This window comes from Sinocyclocheilus anshuiensis, unplaced genomic scaffold, assembly GCF_001515605.1.
Source record: "Sinocyclocheilus anshuiensis isolate Anshui unplaced genomic scaffold, SAMN03320099.WGS_v1.1 scaffold1915, whole genome shotgun sequence".
Taxonomy (NCBI): Eukaryota; Metazoa; Chordata; class Actinopteri; order Cypriniformes; family Cyprinidae; genus Sinocyclocheilus; species Sinocyclocheilus anshuiensis.
Genome location: NW_015549672.1, coordinates 74,030 through 96,358, shown reverse-complemented (window position 1 = coordinate 96,358; position 22,329 = coordinate 74,030). Strand labels below are relative to the sequence as shown.

The window sequence follows — 22,329 nt, the reverse complement described above, 5'->3', positions numbered from 1 at the left end:
CTCTCACTCTCGCTCTCTGCCTTTTACATCTTGAGAAAGTTCTAACTGTTGACAGCTCCTTGAGCAACAGCAGGCTGTTGTTGTGAATGTATATAGAGCGAGCGAGTGAGCGGGAGACAGAGAGGGAGCGTGTGTGTGCTGGATGCTAATTAAAAGCAGATGTTGGGTCAGTGTCAGAGCCTGTGGTTGTGTATGTATGTGTGTGTGTGTGTGGGTCCGCACTCATGCACGCTTGTCTGTGTGCATATGTGTGTGTGTTTACATGTTTGCCCCCCTACTGTCTCCTAACCGCTGAGTGCTCTTGGTGTCCCAGCACCTGATAGGACGGCAGTTATTGATAAATAATATGCAGGCTGCATGGTGTAGCTAGCCCAGGGAGTTCATAGTGAGTTGACCATCTGGATACACTGGTGGAGATGCTAACAGGGAGAGAGTGTGCCAAGTATCTAGGGCTACGGAGAAGTCAGCCACACTTCACTTACTAATTATTCACAGCAGTAAATCTTTCGACTCATACTGAAGCTCATTCAGCGGAACTGGGCCTCAGCGCTTTGAACAATGTATTTCAGGACTATGTATTTTCTTTTCACTTTGTGTTGTGCTCTGCTGGCAAATGCACAGCCCGTGTCAATTTTGGATGTGAGTTTTGAATAAAACATGAATCTTATAACATTTGTTGAAGCAAGAAAAAGAGATCTGGTAATCTAGCTGAGAGATGGATTTGGTCAAACATAACTTTAAGCCCAACGTTTAAGGAATACTTGAGCCAATATATTTAAAATGAAATTTAGAAATAGTATACAAAATGTAAATGCAATGTTTTTTTAAATTATTACTGTTATTCAGCAAGGATGCATTAAATTGATCAAAACTGTCAATGAAGACATTTGTAATATTACGTAAAATTCCTATTTTAAAAGAATTCAAGCTGTTCTTTTTCACATTCTATTCATCAAAGAATCCTGAAAAACATTCTATCATAGTTCTCAGAAATATATTAAGAGAAATGTTTCTTGAGCACAAAATCAGCATATTTTATATAGAGTATATTTTAAAATATATTTTTATTTTTAGCATCATTGAGATAATACAGTTTTTATTTTCTATTTTCATGTAATTTTTTAAATAATAAAGTTGTTTTAATAATAAAGTTTTAATAACTTTGTTGTTTACACACACACACACACACACACACTTTTGTTTTAGTTGTAGTTATTTTAGTTCATTAATTTAAACTAAAAGAAAATTAGAACGTTTTTATAAAAATGGGACATTTTAAGATATATAAACACTTCTTCTTTCCATATAACATTGGCTGTGAAGCCTCCCCTCACCAAAAAACATAAAAGTTTGATTCGTACACTCTGTGACTTAAGTTATATCCCAAGTCTTCTTGAAATGCTACTTTATGTGCAATTGGAAAACTAACTGCATATGGGTTTAAAATAACATGAGGGTAAATACATAATTACAGAATGTTTCTTTTTCCATGAGCTATTCCTTTAATTGCAGCCTTTTCTGTAATGCTTTCATACGTTCAGCAGTCCAAACATTTTTATATTTAGTTCATGACACTTTTTTTCCAGATCTCTCATGATGGATGCATCGAAGAGACATGAAATGACTGATTACTTGCTGCTGTGTCGGACTTCAGCGGATTGTCTAAGCGTGAGTGTGTGTCTGGGGGCAAACAGGTTTAATGGGCTGTGTACGAGGGGGTTGGGGGTATTTCTCTTGAACTGGTGATGGTGGGAGGAAGTGTAGAGATTTATGACGAGGCTGATTGCCCCTCTCTTTCCTCCACAGTGGCTGACCAGCGGAGAGAGTGAGACGCACTAAATTACTCCTGCCACTGAGTCCCTGCACTTGGCGTTGATCCTTAAGAGATCAGTCAGTCAGACACATCTCAATTTGTCTCCCTGAGAAAGTCACACTGCACAAGGATTTTGGTTTTCTATCACTAACCCCTGATAATACCACTGTTTGATGGAGTTGCTCCTGTTTTGAGGGTGTGGTGTGCTCATTTCAGCGGAGCTGTTTGTTGGCCTGCACCATCACTGTTAGTAAATCTCTATAGGAAAGCATAGTTCCTGAGAGTATAGACTTATTCTGACAGAGTAATTACAAAACCTGTAACAGCCAAGTGAAAAAGAGGCTAGGAAAACAATCATTTATCTCTCTCCCTCTCTCTGTTTTTCTTTTTTTCTGTAAATAATAAATTATGTAATTTTATTTATTTATATTTTTTCCTTTATTTTATTTATTATCCTTTTTTTTGTTTATTTTATTATAATTCAAGCCTTTCTGTCTCTCTCTTATTTTTCTCTCTTTTTTTCCTGCATGAGTATTGAAGTTAACAGGAAAGACTGACCTCAGGGCTGTTTCTAGCTCCTGATCGATAGTGAGGAATGTGAACCTAAGACTTCCAATGACTAAACTCAGTTCTACTGTCATGCACACAGGAATAAGAAAACACTGTGCTTGCTTCATGTTTTCCCCCTGAAACTAGATGAAATTATGGCAGTTTAAAGAAACAATTTAACATTCTTTTAGAAAAATAACAAGAACAGAAAAACATGCTTAGTTTAAGTGTAAAAGAGCAGAATTGAATGAATGAAATAAGTATTTAAAGGGATAGTTCACCCAAAAGTGAAAAATTCAGTCATCATTTACTCACCCTCAAGTTGTTCCAAACCTGTATGGGTTTCTTTCTTCTGTTGAACACAAAATAAGAATTGCTGTTGCAAACATTTGCATTCACCATTGACTTGGTAGACATTGACTTATGTGACCCAGGACCACAAAACCAGTCATAAGGGTAAATTTTTTGAAATTGAGATTTATATATCTTCTGAAACCTGAATAAATAAGCTTTTCATTGATGTATGGTTTGTTAGGATAGTACAATATTTGGCCGAGATACAACTATTTGAAAATCTGGAAAATCGCCTTTAAAGTTGTCCTTAATATCCTAATGATTTTTTGCCATAAAAGAAAAATCGATCATTTTGACCCATACAATGTATTGTTGGCTATAAATATACCCCAGCGACTTAAGACTGGTATTGTGCTCCAGGGTCACATATTTTTTCCACACTATAGACATCAGTGGCTAACATAAACTGTTTGGTTACCTACAATCGTCAAAATATATTTTTGTGTTCAGCGGAAGAAAGAAACTCATACAAGTTTGGAACAACATGAAGGTGAGCAAATGCTGATAAAATGTTCTTTTTGGGTGAACTATCCCTTTAATTTCAGTGATACATTAAAATAAAAAGGGATTGCATTCTGAAATTGAACATATCCTTATATTGTAATTTACTAGAGATACATCTATACATACATTTAGATTTATTAAGCTGGATACATTCCCTCTATAAGGGTGCTTGAACTGAGGAACAATTGCAATCATTCTTGAAAAGCCATTTTGGTCTCTTCAGAGTAAGATGCTGTTTGAAAAGTGAGTATGCTCTCCCAATCTCACAAGCTGTTATTGTAACCTATGACTCTCTCCTCATCCGTTTTTACAGCTATGAGTTGCCGTATAGCTAGAACTCAGAAGCTGAACTGTGCCATTTGCTTTGAAAAGCTATTTGACCTCTAAAATTAAAATGTAATTAGATCTGAGGCAGCATTTTCTTTGCTCAGACAAGCACTATTGGAGAGGTGTCAAGTTTGCATTGAAATAGTGCAGTATAATGTGGACCAACAGGATAGAAATTTCAAGCCATTTAAACAAACATCAAATCTGATCACACAGCTAATTACAGCTTCAAATAATGTCTATCTATAGAGCTCCAAACGATCAAAACCTACATTTTTTCCCCTCTGGCTCAAGACTTGTGTAAAAGCTTGCTGACATCTTCACAAAGGGAAGCTCATGGCATTGACCTGCATGAAGAGATTACATGAGTATGAGCAACATGATAATCCGTTTCAAAGATCCCAGTTGCTCTGTTCAGGTTTAAAAATAAAGGACTTACTGAACATAAATAATCTAAGTATTTACATATGTGGATGCATTTATACATAGATTCATTCTTATCGCAGAACCTTTAAAAATGTTGTCTTTCACTTTGTAACCACACTTTGTTTTTATTTCTCTTAATAGCCAACTGTCCATTTATGTCAGGTTTTAATATACCCTGCCATGAAGATTATATTAATATTATATAGCTGTTAGAAAGTATCTCCACCTCACATTATAATTAATTCCCCCTTTGCATTGAGTAAACCCTCAATCTATATTAACCTATGCATATTCATTTAAATACTTGTTTTATAATGCTAATGAATAGTTTTGATCTTTAATGTGCCATGTATATTAATTAATGATGAATTCCCTGGGGGACACAACATCAGTGACACACACACATTTAGATTTTCTATAGGCCTAGATAGACAACACTGAGGTTGTCTGTTCTGTATAAACAAGAAAGAGAAAATAGTTCAGATCAATTTTATTCAGTGTAAAACAGGATTGTTTTAATTTCTCTCCAAAGATAAACTAAATAATAGTTGTCGAAAATTACATAATCTAGGACCTTTATCCACCTTATTTTGCAATGCAGAAGTAAGATATTTTTCTGTGAATGTGCAAGACTTTCGATTCATTAGCCATTAAAAAACTAAGAACACCAAAGTTCAGTAAATGGTAAAACTATTTTCACGAAAAACCAGTTTGTTTATGAATACGATAATAAATAAAAAGCATTTGATAAGAAATACCAGTTTGCAATGTCAAGCATCAAAACGGACTGTTTTTGTGCAGCTAGAATATTTGGAATTGAATGACACCGGAAGCTTTGCACATGCAAATTACAAATGACGGCGCAGCTGTAATATTAAAAATAAGGTGTGCCATTGTAAACACAGGAAGTCTATCCCTCACAGCCTCCTTTTCATTCAGTTGAATATGACGTCTAAAACGAATAAGGGCTATAGTCATACCAGCGGGCCTATAAATATCAGTAAATACATATTTTAATGGAATTATCTTTTAGTCTGAAGGGGGTGTTTGCAAGAGTACCAGTACCACACTGAAAACAGTAGAAGTGGCTTGTCGCTGCAAAAGTGCTGGTGGTCAGGGTCCCCCTCGGTAGGGTTCCTATGGTGAGGCAGTGCTTGATCGCTGAAGGAATACCGGGAGTGAGTGAGCGAGCGCTCTCGCGGAGTTACAAACTGGATGGAGCCGATAGAAGTAGGCTAGATACTTTAGTTATAATAAGTGGATTTTGACAGCGGATCTCTGGCTTCAGTCTGACGACGTTTCATACTGGATCTTATAGCGTGCCCACTGGGGAAAATAAATCTTTATCTGCAAGAAACATAGCTGGCATGCGCTAATATGGAAACCAAACCATTCTTGTCTCTAGGTGAGTTGGAGTTTAGGGAAAAATATGGTTTCTATTATGTTAACTCTAATGTCATGCAGAGGTACAGACATCTACCAGTTTCTGCTCAGAAGTGTTGAACGAAACGAACCTCTGCATGTTTACGTTTATATGTGTATGAGTGCCGTAAACATGTTGTCCTCAAAATAATAGCATTTCTTCATTTTTCGTGGGCAGGTAATGGGAGTGAAATAGAAGTAACAAGCAAGCGAGCTAGTGGAGTTAATAAAATGATGAAGAGTGAGATTTTCATGTAAGTTTATAGGCTATTTATGATGTAGGCTATGTGTCATCACTATACTAATAAGATAATAAGTGTTATTAGGTCAGTTAAGGTGTGTGACTAATAATTCATGAAGTGCGGACTCGATGACTTCAGTCAAACAGTTAATGTTAACAGTTTATTGATGCGCGCTCATTCTTCAGTTGTGCGGTGTCACATTTATCACTCAACGCTTATGGAAAGCTGTTTTAACAATTATTTCTGTAAACTAAAGTATTTCTTTCTACGTCTAGTACCTTTTTATGCGTTTAATTATTTATTTGCTTGTAGTCACTATATTAACAGTGACAACTAGTAACTATTTCATTGTTACTGGTAATAAGTAGATTTTTTTTGTTAGTTAATTCAATGAGAATCTGTGGTTCAAATTTGAACTACATTCTTTAGACTAGTGTGTATTCCAGTTGTTATAGGTTGACATAGCTATTGCAATTTTACTAGTAATTTATCGGGTGCTAGGAACCTACTTCTAACTATTCAAATGATTATTATTGTATTTTTCCATTACAGTTTTCTTAGTACTAATTTAATAGACACTTCTACCTATTTATTAACTGTACTTTGTATTCTTGTTGTTACTGGTAATATTTGAATCTTACTATAAAGTGACCACAAAGTAGCAATTCTGACTAATCTTCACATATAGCAAGTAAAAAAGCAACTTAGTGGGATAATTTCTATTGTAGCAAATGGGATAAATACTAGTGTCTTGTGAAAAAGTTCTAAAATCTAATAAATAAGTACTAGTAAAGCTAAAATAGATAGGTGCTATTTGAATAGTTACAAATAATGCTTATATATAATGGAATAAATATGGCTATTAGTCAGAAGTGAACAGTTGATATCTGAACTACAGATCCCATTAGAATTCAGTGGCAACAAAATATTTACTTTGCACTACTGGAGTAGCGACTAGTAACAAAGGACTAGCAAAGTAAAAAGTACTGTTGACCTTAATCAAGTTAGATGCCATATTGAATTTAACAGGAATGAAAACTAGCCTGTGAGGAATAAACTATAGAGTATTTACAATGGCAAGACGTATCATCATTAAAATTCCTGGCAAACACTTTATTGTAATAACATTAAATGATGCATAATTACAAGCAACCAGAGGCGGACAGTAGTGAAGTATTTTCACTCTGCTGTAAAAGTACTTTTCAGGTGTCTGGACTTTATCGGAGTGTTTTTCTTTAGAAAACTTTACTTCACAACATTCCAAAGCATAATATTGTACTTTTTTTACTGCACTACGTTTCATATTAAATATAATTTAATACTTAATTACATTAGGAATCTATTACTTTCTTACTTGTACTCACGTAAAAGTAATTTACAGATTTACTTGAGTACAAGAAAGTACTACATTTTTAATGTTCTTAACTATTAAAGGTAAAACAAACAACAACTTTTATTTATGAAACGAAGTGCAGTAAAAAGTATGACATTATGCTTTGGAATGTAGTGAAGTAAAGTTTTCCAAAGAAAAGCACTCTGATAAACTACAGATACTTTTTTAATTTACTTGAGTAAAGTAAAAATACTTCACTACTGTCCGCCTCTGCAAGCAACTAACCTTAAACCAAACCCTAACCAGAATTCTATAGTAAGTACAGGTTGTTAATTAATATTACTCAGTACTTATTTGTGTATTTACACTATTAGTAATATAAATATTAAGTATTAGTAATTTAAAAGTAGTCTATTTAAAGAAATAAATGTTAAAATGGCTTGCCATAAAAGCTCAACAAATCAATGCCAGCACACTTCAGTAGTTATCTCAACCACTTCAAAGGCTGGTACACCAATCTCCGAGTCCAGATGAGAATTGAAAATTTAACTAGATCTCTCAGATTTATCAAGGTCTTTCTTTTCTTCGGTTTGCTTGGTAATTATGTGCTGCATCGTGAGAGAGTGCATTAGTAGTCTGTTCTTACCTGAGCTTCTCCTACACCACATCAGCCTCTTTTAACTCTCTGTCTCTCAAATGAGATGACGTGTGCATGATTGGAAAGTCATAGTTTGACTGTAGCCATTGAGATTTAGAAAGTGATAACTCATGACATATGTGATGGTACAGAGCTTGTTGTGTAAACTTGCACTGAAATTGTATTGCAACAATATTCATTTTCCAAGCCACCTATTTATACATTCCTTCTGCATGTTGGAGTCCCACTGTAAACAGCAAGTTTTGAGGCTTAATGTGTGCAACTTTACTGGCATTTTAAAAGTTTGCTCTCTATAGGTCTCTGGGAGCCACAACCTTTCCCTGGAGCGTCCCAAGTCCCTGTGAATGTGCAAGACTTTCGATTCATTAGCCATTAAAAAACTAAGAACACCAAAGTTCAGTAAATGGTAAAACTATTTTCACGAAAAACCAGTTTGTTTATGAATACGATAATAAATAAAAAGCATTTGATAAGAAATACCAGTTTGCAATGTCAAGCATCAAAACGGACTGTTTTTGTGCAGCTAGAATATTTGGAATTGAATGACACCGGAAGCTTTGCACATGCAAATTACAAATGACGGCGCAGCTGTAATATTAAAAATAAGGTGTGCCATTGTAAACACAGGAAGTCTATCCCTCACAGCCTCCTTTTCATTCAGTTGAATATGACGTCTAAAACGAATAAGGGCTATAGTCATACCAGCGGGCCTATAAATATCAGTAAATACATATTTTAATGGAATTATCTTTTAGTCTGAAGGGGGTGTTTGCAAGAGTACCAGTACCACACTGAAAACAGTAGAAGTGGCTTGTCGCTGCAAAAGTGCTGGTGGTCAGGGTCCCCCTCGGTAGGGTTCCTATGGTGAGGCAGTGCTTGATCGCTGAAGGAATACCGGGAGTGAGTGAGCGAGCGCTCTCGCGGAGTTACAAACTGGATGGAGCCGATAGAAGTAGGCTAGATACTTTAGTTATAATAAGTGGATTTTGACAGCGGATCTCTGGCTTCAGTCTGACGACGTTTCATACTGGATCTTATAGCGTGCCCACTGGGGAAAATAAATCTTTATCTGCAAGAAACATAGCTGGCATGCGCTAATATGGAAACCAAACCATTCTTGTCTCTAGGTGAGTTGGAGTTTAGGGAAAAATATGGTTTCTATTATGTTAACTCTAATGTCATGCAGAGGTACAGACATCTACCAGTTTCTGCTCAGAAGTGTTGAACGAAACGAACCTCTGCATGTTTACGTTTATATGTGTATGAGTGCCGTAAACATGTTGTCCTCAAAATAATAGCATTTCTTCATTTTTCGTGGGCAGGTAATGGGAGTGAAATAGAAGTAACAAGCAAGCGAGCTAGTGGAGTTAATAAAATGATGAAGAGTGAGATTTTCATGTAAGTTTATAGGCTATTTATGATGTAGGCTATGTGTCATCACTATACTAATAAGATAATAAGTGTTATTAGGTCAGTTAAGGTGTGTGACTAATAATTCATGAAGTGCGGACTCGATGACTTCAGTCAAACAGTTAATGTTAACAGTTTATTGATGCGCGCTCATTCTTCAGTTGTGCGGTGTCACATTTATCACTCAACGCTTATGGAAAGCTGTTTTAACAATTATTTCTGTAAACTAAAGTATTTCTTTCTACGTCTAGTACCTTTTTATGCGTTTAATTATTTATTTGCTTGTAGTCACTATATTAACAGTGACAACTAGTAACTATTTCATTGTTACTGGTAATAAGTAGATTTTTTTTGTTAGTTAATTCAATGAGAATCTGTGGTTCAAATTTGAACTACATTCTTTAGACTAGTGTGTATTCCAGTTGTTATAGGTTGACATAGCTATTGCAATTTTACTAGTAATTTATCGGGTGCTAGGAACCTACTTCTAACTATTCAAATGATTATTATTGTATTTTTCCATTACAGTTTTCTTAGTACTAATTTAATAGACACTTCTACCTATTTATTAACTGTACTTTGTATTCTTGTTGTTACTGGTAATATTTGAATCTTACTATAAAGTGACCACAAAGTAGCAATTCTGACTAATCTTCACATATAGCAAGTAAAAAAGCAACTTAGTGGGATAATTTCTATTGTAGCAAATGGGATAAATACTAGTGTCTTGTGAAAAAGTTCTAAAATCTAATAAATAAGTACTAGTAAAGCTAAAATAGATAGGTGCTATTTGAATAGTTACAAATAATGCTTATATATAATGGAATAAATATGGCTATTAGTCAGAAGTGAACAGTTGATATCTGAACTACAGATCCCATTAGAATTCAGTGGCAACAAAATATTTACTTTGCACTACTGGAGTAGCGACTAGTAACAAAGGACTAGCAAAGTAAAAAGTACTGTTGACCTTAATCAAGTTAGATGCCATATTGAATTTAACAGGAATGAAAACTAGCCTGTGAGGAATAAACTATAGAGTATTTACAATGGCAAGACGTATCATCATTAAAATTCCTGGCAAACACTTTATTGTAATAACATTAAATGATGCATAATTACAAGCAACCAGAGGCGGACAGTAGTGAAGTATTTTCACTCTGCTGTAAAAGTACTTTTCAGGTGTCTGGACTTTATCGGAGTGTTTTTCTTTAGAAAACTTTACTTCACAACATTCCAAAGCATAATATTGTACTTTTTTTACTGCACTACGTTTCATATTAAATATAATTTAATACTTAATTACATTAGGAATCTATTACTTTCTTACTTGTACTCACGTAAAAGTAATTTACAGATTTACTTGAGTACAAGAAAGTACTACATTTTTAATGTTCTTAACTATTAAAGGTAAAACAAACAACAACTTTTATTTATGAAACGAAGTGCAGTAAAAAGTATGACATTATGCTTTGGAATGTAGTGAAGTAAAGTTTTCCAAAGAAAAGCACTCTGATAAACTACAGATACTTTTTTAATTTACTTGAGTAAAGTAAAAATACTTCACTACTGTCCGCCTCTGCAAGCAACTAACCTTAAACCAAACCCTAACCAGAATTCTATAGTAAGTACAGGTTGTTAATTAATATTACTCAGTACTTATTTGTGTATTTACACTATTAGTAATATAAATATTAAGTATTAGTAATTTAAAAGTAGTCTATTTAAAGAAATAAATGTTAAAATGGCTTGCCATAAAAGCTCAACAAATCAATGCCAGCACACTTCAGTAGTTATCTCAACCACTTCAAAGGCTGGTACACCAATCTCCGAGTCCAGATGAGAATTGAAAATTTAACTAGATCTCTCAGATTTATCAAGGTCTTTCTTTTCTTCGGTTTGCTTGGTAATTATGTGCTGCATCGTGAGAGAGTGCATTAGTAGTCTGTTCTTACCTGAGCTTCTCCTACACCACATCAGCCTCTTTTAACTCTCTGTCTCTCAAATGAGATGACGTGTGCATGATTGGAAAGTCATAGTTTGACTGTAGCCATTGAGATTTAGAAAGTGATAACTCATGACATATGTGATGGTACAGAGCTTGTTGTGTAAACTTGCACTGAAATTGTATTGCAACAATATTCATTTTCCAAGCCACCTATTTATACATTCCTTCTGCATGTTGGAGTCCCACTGTAAACAGCAAGTTTTGAGGCTTAATGTGTGCAACTTTACTGGCATTTTAAAAGTTTGCTCTCTATAGGTCTCTGGGGGCCACAACCTTTCCCTGGAGCGTCCCAAGTCCATGAGCGTTATTAAGAAATAGAGGGTCCCATTGTAAGAAGGCCCGTCTGTGGTAGTGAGGGGGTGTATACGGGATGCCGGACCACCCCAATAAAAGAGAACCAGTTTGGTTTATGGCAGAGCAGTTTTGTGTTTCTGAAGAGGTGATTGGTCCTTTGTGAATGTCTGCAGCTGTCAGTTTTATAAGAGCGGCTTTAAAGGGAAAGTTAATTGCTTAAGTGACAGCGTCTCTCAGACACCCTCCAGCCACTGTCTGTGTCCAAATCAAAAGCAGTGTGGGCTGTTTCTAGACAGAATTACACAGAAGGCCAAACTGCACTTGAGAAAGTTTGTCTGAAGTGTCAGGTGATACACACAGTCTGGAGGGGGAGCGTGTGTTTAGATCTCATGTTTCACTGTTGTACAAACTGTTGCAATTTAAGCATCAGCTCTTAAAGCCCTTTGAAAGTGATGAGTGATGGCAGAGGGGGTATATTTGATCGGCTGCCCTGTTAATCATTTGCTCTATGCAGTGTATGCATGACTCCTTGATAAAGGCAACTCTGTACCTTGTACTGTGGATCTTGTTTGGTTGCATACATTTAGAGTATGTTTACAGTGTAACAGTGGGCACCAAAGTCTGAGACCACATTGAAAATCTGGATTTTTTTTTTTTTTTTTTACCTTGAAATAAACTAAGAGTTTAGGATTTTGAAACATTAAAAATGAAGAAACATTATGAAGTTGAATAAATACTATGGAAGCCATTTTGCCACAGAAAAAATAAAATAAGAGGTAATTGTGACTTTTTATCTCACAATTCAGACTTTTTTTCTCATAATTATGAGTGTATATCTCACAATTCAGACTTTTTTCTCATAATTATGAGTGCAATTCAGACTTTTTTGAGAAAAAGATTTTGCATGAGTTATGTTTCCAACAATAATTGTAATTGCACAATTTTCTAGCAATCGTGGGATTATATTTCAAAATTCAGACTTTTCTTTTCAGAATTGCAAGTTTATATCTCTCACTTCTGAGTTTTTATCTTGCAGTTCTGTAAACAACAACAACAACAAAAACCATTTAGAATTGTACGAAAAAAATCAGAATGGTGAGACTTTTTTCTGGCATTGAATTAGGGGTCGACCGATATGTGATTTTCAGATGTATGTGTAATAGCATAACCTCTCATAATTCCCCATTAATTATTTTCTGATGGCTAAAACATAACCTACAATAGTAGAGGTGACTATTCAATCCATCATCTAATGCACATCAATAGATTAACTTAAAAAAATGTATATAATAAGTGTAAATAATTTAATTGTCTTCATAGCTATATTGTAGAAGTTAAGACGACTGCAACTATTTTCATGAAACCATAACACTAATAGCCTTTTACACTTAATTAAATAGCCTATTGAAATGTCTCAATTTTTGTCATCCTAATCTTGGCCTATGTGACACTAGAAATTTCAGTTAGTTTTAATTTACAGTACAGTGCAAATGAAGGCATAAATCAATTTAATTTATCTTTTAATCAAATGAGAGTTAAACTCTTTATTTTTTGGCAAAGGGTTTACTATTAAAATTAAAACATGGAATAAATAGTGTATTGTATGATTATTCTTTTAATCAAAAGTTGTAATAATTGTTGTAGTAGTATTATGTATATCATAGTGCACCACAGTAATATATTTCTGATAATTTCTTTATGCTAACCCGAACTTATATTTTGACGGGTTGCCATGAGGAACTTTTAAGTTTCTGTAGCCTATGTATGTAAGTGTTTCCCATACATTGATTTATTTGTGGCGCCACAATATCAAAACTGACTGCCACAAATAGATTTCCCAAAAGGCTTTGACTCCGTTGAATAAACATGAGCACTGCACGTTTCAGAATTGAAACCCGGTGCGGCTGTTTTTATATCACTGTATTTCTGAAGGAACCCGACTGTCTTCAGAAAATTTTAGATGTCATTTTCATTTAATCTTGCATGTAATATCTGATAAAGCAGCGTTTGTGAGTGGAGCGCTGCTTTGTGTACAGCGTTACCGGGGAAACTTTGATCTCTACCACTCCAACAGCGCCTCCTGCTGCCAGGGAATGAATTTGCATATATATGCCGCCACGAATAGAGTGTAAGTCTTACTCAAATGAAACTGTCAAATGATCATGAAGTGGCTCTCTGAGAGAGTCAGAGCAGTTCTGGAGATTCCATTTATATGACTGGATTCCGCGATTCCGTCCACATTTTCTGCATCGTGGAAATCATAGATAATATTGAGGTGTTTTGCAACTTCAGTGTAATGTTAGTGGATTGTGATTTATTGCAACTTAAGCAACGTCTGCTGCTGCCTTACCTTTGAGAGACAACTGATGCGCGTGATCACTGAAGCAGCTCCAGTTAGCAAGCGCTTTCGGAGTGAGAGTGAATTCCGCATTGATTGGTCGGACTCGTGACTCCCAACAAATCAGATGGGCGGTGGGCGGAGATTGCTTTAGTTCTGACAGGCTGCATCAGAGCCAAATAGCGCGTTTCAAAATTAAGTTATTTTATCGGCGAATCGGTTTTGAAAATGACCGATACTGATAATCATAAAAATGCTTAATATCGGCGCCGATAATTGGTTGACACCTACATTGAATATGTGAGTCCTTGTGGAGTTCAGCCTGAGTGCTTCTGTAATTAAAGCAAAAGAAGGACAAATCAGTCATTAAACAGTGATGAACATTTTTCCTTTTATCAGTTCAGCTTAATTTTTGTATGGACTGATTCATAAAATAAAATAATAGTGTTGTCACTAGAGGATTCAAAACTTTTGGACTCCACTGTTTGTGTGTGTGTGTGGTTTACTAGTTTAACTAATTAACCAAATGTCCTCACTTACGTATATTATGAAATACTTTAACAACCCACTAGTGAGGAGGACATTTGACTGGTCCTCACTAGTTAAAGAGGCTTATAAATCAGCCAAAAGATGTTTTGATGTAAATCCAGTGTTCTGCACGTTTATGTGATGGGTAAGTTTAGGGTAGGGGTTGGGTTAGCTGATAGAAAATATCATAAACCTGATAGAAAATCTATACAATCTATACAAAGTCTATACAATGTCCTCACTAAGAAGGGAAACGAACATGTGTGTGTGTGTGTGTGTGTGTGTGTGTGTGTGTATTTGATTTATAAAAGATTTATGAAGGTGGATTATGTCATCGGCACCAAACCTCAGTCAAATTGAAAATAGCAGGCATTAACAACTTCTTTAAGAGAGTGTTTTAGGCCAGTAAAGTTCCTTTTTCTCTGGTGCGGTGTTAATGGGATTACACTTGACCTTATGCATGGCAATTCAGTTTAACTTAATGGATTTGGAGAATCTAAAGAATGTACAATACCTCTTCCATCCCCACTTTCCATCTTTATGGCAGCATAAGTACCATGTCATTTAGAGTGTGAAGGATGTGTGTGTGTGTGTGTGTGTAGACTGTAGACTCGTCTGAATTAAATGCTGCACATTGTCTAGAGGCAGGTCACCGCCAGAGTAATTATCTAATATGTTTAAGTCTGTGTCTATCTTTGTTTTTACGTGCTGCAAAAGACAAGTTAATGAGAGGTCCAGCTGTCTAATTACCAGGTGCAAAATTTGAGGTCAACTTCTTCAGTGCACATGACACTGATATTTACAAACTGATCTCTGTCTGTGGCTGAGCTGAGTATAGTGTATGTAAGGCCTGTTTCAAGCTGCACACACAAGCAGTATGTAAGCAAAGCAGCAGTAACATGCCAAGCTTTCATGCTGTCCCAAAAAAGTGATATGTATTCAGTCCGTTTTTTGCTTTATTATTACACAATACCAATGATAATACCAATAGTTTTATTCAGCAAGGACACATTAAACTTAATCAAAAGAGACATTATAAAAGACATGGTTACAAAATATTTCTACTTCAAATGAATGCTGTTCTTTCTAACTTTCTATTCATCAAAGAATTTTGGAAAACATTTCACAGATTCCTTAGAAATAACTGTTGTCAACATTGATAATACTAAGAAATGTTTCTTGAGCACCAAATCAGCATTTTAGAATGATTTCTGAAGGATCCTGTGACACCAAAATGCGTTCTTGTCTTAGAACAACTTTAACTTTTTTGACCCACTTCAAATGTTGACTACTGTATATTAAAAAAGCTATTTTAAGTTGTAATTATATTTTATAATATTACTGTTTTTATTGTATTCATTAAATAAATGCAGCCTTGGTGAGCATATGAGACTTTTAAAAACATTAAAATAACGTCTCTCTCGTTTTTTTTTTCATCACTTATGTTATGTTAAGCTCACCCTTGTGCATATGGTTTAATGCTTTCATCTGGTTTATGTGTTTTGTTCCAGACAGCACATTCTACAAAGTGCAAGTCAGAACATATCGAAAATTAATCCTCCACTGACTGTAAATACTGTCCATAAAAAGCTACTATGTCTGCTTAAGGTATCCTTTCCTCCCTTTTTGCCTTTCACTGCTCTTTTCGTCTCCTCGTCCTGTACACACTCCAGCTCTTTTGAAGGATATGTTACAGGCCGAATGCAGAACAGTCAGTAATTCAGATAAGATCTGATGGAGATATGGATCTTGCATTTCTTCTCCCATGAGAGCAGCAAATTATACACACCAAAAAATTCCATTAAACAGTAACGGGGCCCCCAAACTACTGTTCATGTGATACTCAAACAGGTGTTATTTGCTGCACTTACACCCTACGGGACAGACGGATCCAATTTGCACCCTGGAGAAGATGGCAATTTGAAAGGAAGTTCAGTTCCTCTGAGTCACTGGCTTGTTTTAGAATCGCCTGTAGTGCAATTCTGTTTTATTTTTATCTTTGATAATTAGTTAAATCATTGCTATTTATTTTAGAAAAGAGACTTTACGACCTTTAATATACAAAAAGGCTGTTTAAGGGTGTTTTCTTGAATACACTTTTGCTTTAATCTAAAGGGATAGTTCACCAAAAAAGACAAATTCTATTATTTACTTACCCTCATGTTGTTTTCAAACCTCTATGACTTTCTTTCTTCTGTGGAACATAAGTTAAGATATTCTGAAGTATGTTTCGGTTGTTGATGACAACTGATGACAGAATCTTAAAATTTGAGTGAACTGTCCCTTAAAATTACAGCAAAACTGCTTATCCACAGACTAAAGGTAAAGAATGAAACGCAGATTAGTTATGGCAAGTTGTCACACAAATTATCGTTCCTGCTGGGCATGTTGGGAGTATTTTTATGCTTAGATTGTTATGTCCATGCAAGCGTGAGCTTCTGTCCCCCTTCATGCTCCACGCATGAGCTCTGTTGACAGGAGACACACTTGCGCTATGTGTCTTCAGCTCTATTACCATCATAGCAATGAGCATCTGCCACCACATGTGTTTGCTAAATCACTTTTTCTGACATTAAAGAATGTTGAAGGCTGTTCAAACCACTTTGAAAGCTCAGTGCTGATGCAACACTTCTGGTTGCCTTCCCTTCATGTCTATGCAGATACCTCAAATATAGACCCATTTCAAGTTTTCATGTGAGGTTGCCTCTATAGCTTTCATTAGAAACTTGATATATTTCATAACACAGGCTCAGAATATATATTAAAGGGCCTGCTGGGGGATACAAGCAAATATTGGTTTTGAATAATACTGGCTTCTCTTTTCATGTAAATTGCATTAAATGGAGACCGGAGCTTTCAAGCTTCAAAACGGCACACCATAAAAGTATCATAAAAGTTGTCCAGGCGTCTTCATTATATTTAAAGTCTTTTAAAACCATAGCAGTGTAATTTTAGTATATATACATTTACAGTTTTCATTTAAATTATAGTTTAAGTCATTTTATTATATGATTTTGTCATTTTTATTATTATTATTTTTGTTGAGCTCTTCTATTTAGCTTTTATTTTTATTTCACTTTTAGTACTTCAACTTAAACTTATGGTTTTTGAATGTTTTCGCATGTATAGTGAGATTTTGAATAGTTGTTGTTTCAGTTTTAGTTCAGTTTAGTTACACTGAGCCAGAGATAACTTTGTGATAACCAGACATCACTAAAAATATTGACATCTTCTCTAGCTCTGTATGGTGTGAGAGAAGCAGTTATGTCTGATTCATGATTTTCTTTTCTTTTTTAAGTGGCATCGTGTGATTCGCTCTGAATGATTCATTTAGTAAAATATATGTACTGTTTTTACACCAAAGTATTGTTATTTAAACAAACAGTGGTTTCAAATACTTGTTACATTTACATGCCAAGTGCTAAATTAAATGAATGTAATACCTTTTTATTGAAATTTGTCCTTCTAAAGCTGAGGTTTACATTAATGCTCACTTATAAAGGACATACTTTCGTTATAAATGAAAAATGTCAGACAAATCCGCAACTTTACCAAAGTGAGGACAAGATTTGCTTTTACATTCTCCTTTATATATTCCCAGGAGCAAGATTCTTTCCTAAGTTTTCATTAAACTTTGCACTGTCAGAGAACATAGAAGACTGTCATTACAACAGCACTGAACAGCGGTAGGCTACTATTTCTCTCCGCTTCTGTGCTGCACTGGTAATTGCACCAAATGTTGACTGTGTAAATGTGCCAGCTCCATTTTGTACCTAATAACATAATTGAGTCATGACTCATGTGGCTAGATTGGTCCAATGGTTGTTGCTTAACCATTTAAATGGAGGAAAACAATGTGTTTTCCCTTCATACAATTTTTTAATTGAACAGTTAAAAAATTACATAAAAAAATGCTGGACCTTTTTAAAATCAGTCTTATTTTTTATGTACTTAATATTAAGTTTTTAATGAGAAATGGAATGGCACTTGCACTGTATTCTCAACAGTGGTGGCTGTAGGTGTCACTTCACTTTAAAATGATGTGTGGCTTTGACATATGACACCTTCTCAGTGCATGTTCATTTGTGTGTACTATATGTGTTCGCCCCAAGGGTGACACTCTTTCTCTGGAAGAGAACTGGAGGTGCATAACTGACCGGATCTCATTCCATGAGGCCTTGAGAACACCCCAAATTCACATTCAATCCAAACACTTTCTGGTTTGCCTAATTAATTAGCTTGCCCAAGTAAACTCATTAAAACAGATCCTGAAGGGCACTGCGATCTGTCCACCGTTTCTCCAGTAGGTCATTAAAGACATTTTCACATTATGCATTCAGTACAATCTGTTTTTAGAGTGTAATTAGGATGTGTGGTTCCCAACATGGCTGGTACTTCTCGCCAAGTCCCTACAGCATTGCGTCTTTCAAATGAAATCATGTCATCGCTTTTTGATTTCATTTGAGATGATTGTGTTCACAGAATGAGAGATGCTTTGTCCTCCTCATCCTTGCTTTAAAACACAACTTATGTGTGGTTGGAGTGGACATCATTGTAGATTGGATATAGGTTTTTGTTTTTCCTTGGGCGTGAAAGATAAGACTGAATTGTGCTATACATTTCTTTCGGCTCCTTTATGCTTGTACGTTTCCTTCCAGACTGATTTAGATGTCTCTGGGGTGAAGTAGCACTAGAGTTGCACTTTAAAGAATGTTTAGGAACGAATGAACCTTTCACCCTTTGCCCTCTTCCGGTCAGATGATTTTCCAAGCCATCAGACCCGTCCGATTTAATTGTTTTGTAACGTGATACAGTATCCTGACATAATGTTGATGGAATGATATGATATTCCATCATTCTTTTCGCTGTATTTTTCCTGTCAGAGCTTTACCGAGTGATGCAACCGATGGCATGCTTTGCAGGACAGGACATGAAGCGTTCGCTGTCTTCTTTGTACACTTTTTTCACTCGCCGTTATTTTCCCTCAGAGTTGTTTACATTGGTGAGTGTGTAATTTGGTACAGCAGGAAGTCATAAGAGAACAATGAGGAGGCGAGGAACAGGATGTCAGAGCGATGAGTCTGTGTGTATGTGTGTGCCTGGAAGGGGGGCTATTTACCTGCTGGAGACACGGCTCTAATCGGCTCCTGAGATGAGAGCATGCATAAACGCACACTAATTAATGCATATCAGTTGTCTGCTTTCATGTCAAATAGCCATTTGCTATAGAATAAATAGGGCTCTAGTGTGTGCGTGTTTATGAAGGAGTGTATTACAAGAGATTAGAGGTAATTGTAACTGAGACTAAATTGAAGCTGAAAACGCTGTGATTCAAAGGTAGTAGCGACAGATTTTCTTTTGTATTGTACAAGTGTAATGGAATGTTGAAAAATAAATAAATGTAGGACAGGGACTTGGTTCTTTGCATCAGTTGTTTATTGGATTTTTGATATGCCTTAAATCACTTTGCTGCATATGTGTAAAATGGCATAGAATCTCGCTGAGATGAGACCAGACTTAATATTATTCTTACACTATTCTTCTGGTATCATCATTTTAGTCGAAAAATGTCCCACCTATTTCGGGAGGTGCATCTATGTCACACTCAAAATTTTAATTCCATGCAGGGTCGAAAATGCCACTGTCAAAAATTTTTGTCGCATGGCAGCAAATGCAAGTAATTATTCTGTAATCTTTGCAGATTGTGCGAGCGAAGTAGCATTAGTCTTTAGCAACACTGTGAAAATTATTAGCAACCATAGATATATGGGTACAATATGAGTCACATGAGTAAACATGAGTCATTGTTTTCAAATACCTCTGTTTTCACAGTCCACAGTACAATGCAAAAACAGCGTTTTCAAATTGATCCACTTGGTAGACCATCTTCAAAAGCCACTCAGTGTGGACAAAAGGCCAAAATGTAGAGAATTTTTTTTTTCATGTTTATCTGGATTGTTTGTTGACGCAGTTATGACATTTTGATGACATTTTGAATTATATACACAGATGAATCATTCTAAGTACGATCTATAACAAGCATTTAAAAAATAGATGAATTTTCATATCATGCCAAAAAGTCTCCTGTGCTTTGAAAGTGCAATCTCTGAGAATTTAAATTTCATTTGGAGGTTTTGAGAGAGATTGATTTGAGCAGCTTCACCACACTAACTTTCCTTCATTCTCCCTGTCAGATCTGCTGTGATGATCTATATAAAATACACCTCTATTTCTTGTAAATAATAATTATAACATCTTCTGAGGAACTCATCCAATTATTTCCAACCCGTGGTTTCCAAAACCTTAAGTGTTTCTCTCTTTCAATCCTCTGGATGCTTCCAGTATTCCAAATTGCCCTAAATAATTCTTCCCCACTACATAATTAATGTTATGATTGCAAGCAAGCCAAATATTTCCTAAAATGTATTCTTGGTATAGCCAACATATTTTCCAAATGAACTCAACTCACAGGCCCTCATGTGTCTTACACCAGGGATATATGGACCTCATATTTTACACATTGCTAGCGAAGCAGGCAGACTGAAAGAAACAGGATGACACATCCTGTAGCCAGCCAATCATATATCTAGAAAACTTGTGTGGCTGTGTGTTTACACATGTGCATGCTGGTTATTTTGAGTGCGAGCGGTCAGATGTTCAGGACTGAATTTGTTGTTCTGTATTGATGACGTCAATTATTAAAAGCCTCTCCACAGTATTTTTCCACATAATTTCATTGAACCATTGCTGTTGAGTTGCAGACCGGTGTATCTATGGAGAGATTAATGGACAGGACTATGTTAATTTTAACCGTTTAACCGGTTAACCGACGGTAAGAATTTTGACCGATTAATACAATCAGTTAAATGGTTTAAAAAGTCATTTAATTATTTATTTTTTCAGTAATTTATCAAAATATTTAAAACGGTTTCCTGCATGGTTAAAATACGCTATGCGTACAAAAAAATTTGTTTTTTTGGGGGGAAAAAAAACATAAGTCGCTATAAGTCGCATTTTATTATTTCATTCAGAAATTGGGCTAAAGCCGACGCGAAATGTTTACAAACATTATAATAAACACTGTAAACATAGCTAGGCTATTTTAGTTCCCCTCTCTCCACAACAAATCCTTTCAATTAACAGAAAAGAACAAGAATTAAAAATATAAGAAGCTATAGCAATATAAATGACAAGCCAAAATGAATTCATTTAGGTTCAAACGAAACTGAAACCAACGTTGGGTCTATCATTCCACACAAAATTAAATGTTTCCGTATTCACAATGTATTTGAATGACAAATTATTAGGGATACCACTTTTTCCAGTACTCACCCGATACCTATACTTTTATTTTTGGTACTTGCCGATACCGAGTACCGATACCGATATTTTTATTGCATTTGTAATTTTTTTAAATTTTGGGTACAGAAACCAAAAGGGTATGTATAATGTTAGTTGGTTAACTTAATTTATCAAATAGATACAGTCAAACCAAAATTTATTCAGACACCTTCAACATTTCTCACATTATCACAGTTTATTCGCTATAGTTTAGAAAATGGTAAGTCCAATATCCACATAAAACAAAATGTTTTGCATAACATCACGGCGGTGCAGTGATAACACTTAACCTTCACGGCTTATCAGATTTTACTACATATTTTTTTTACTACATATTTTTTTTCCATATGTTTGACTGACTGTATTTTATTATGATAATGAACAGGCTGCATTGTCAAGCTAGCAATGCTTAACTGTGCTCGCATGCGGCGCAGGCACAATCACTTTAATTTTTTTTCCTTCTAACAGTTCCTTCTAAAGATAATCAGAATTGTAAAAGGTTTGCCTTTATTTTTCTCGTATAGGCCTATTTATTCGTTATATATATATATATATATATATATATAGCCTAGCTTTATTGTGTTTTTCTCCACTCGCAGATGCGCTGCAGGTGCATGATGTGATATGACCATGCGAATCCTCGTGTTCTGTTGTTTGCTGCTTTTTGCTCATGTAAAATTAATCCCAGGGAAACAAATGTTAGTATTTTTAACGGGTCACAGACACTTATCCTTTCTAATTTAATTCAATTCTAATTTAAAATAATCTTGTCGGTTAACGGT

At 35.3% G+C, this 22,329-nt stretch overlaps 1 protein-coding gene across 3 annotated transcripts in view; it reads left to right on the top strand.

The window, feature by feature from the left end:
- Nucleotides 1-8,542: 8,542 nt before the first annotated feature.
- LOC107660328 (retinoic acid receptor RXR-alpha-B) overlaps nt 8,543-22,329 on the top strand; it is a 67,776-nt gene continuing 53,989 nt past the window's right edge. For all 3 annotated transcript variants that reach the window (XM_016449617.1, XM_016449618.1, XM_016449620.1), the window contains exon 1: nt 8,543-8,755. In XM_016449617.1, coding sequence (XP_016305103.1) covers nt 8,728-8,755 — 28 coding nt within the window. In that variant the 5' untranslated portion in view covers nt 8,543-8,727. The remainder of the gene's footprint in view (nt 8,756-22,329) is intronic.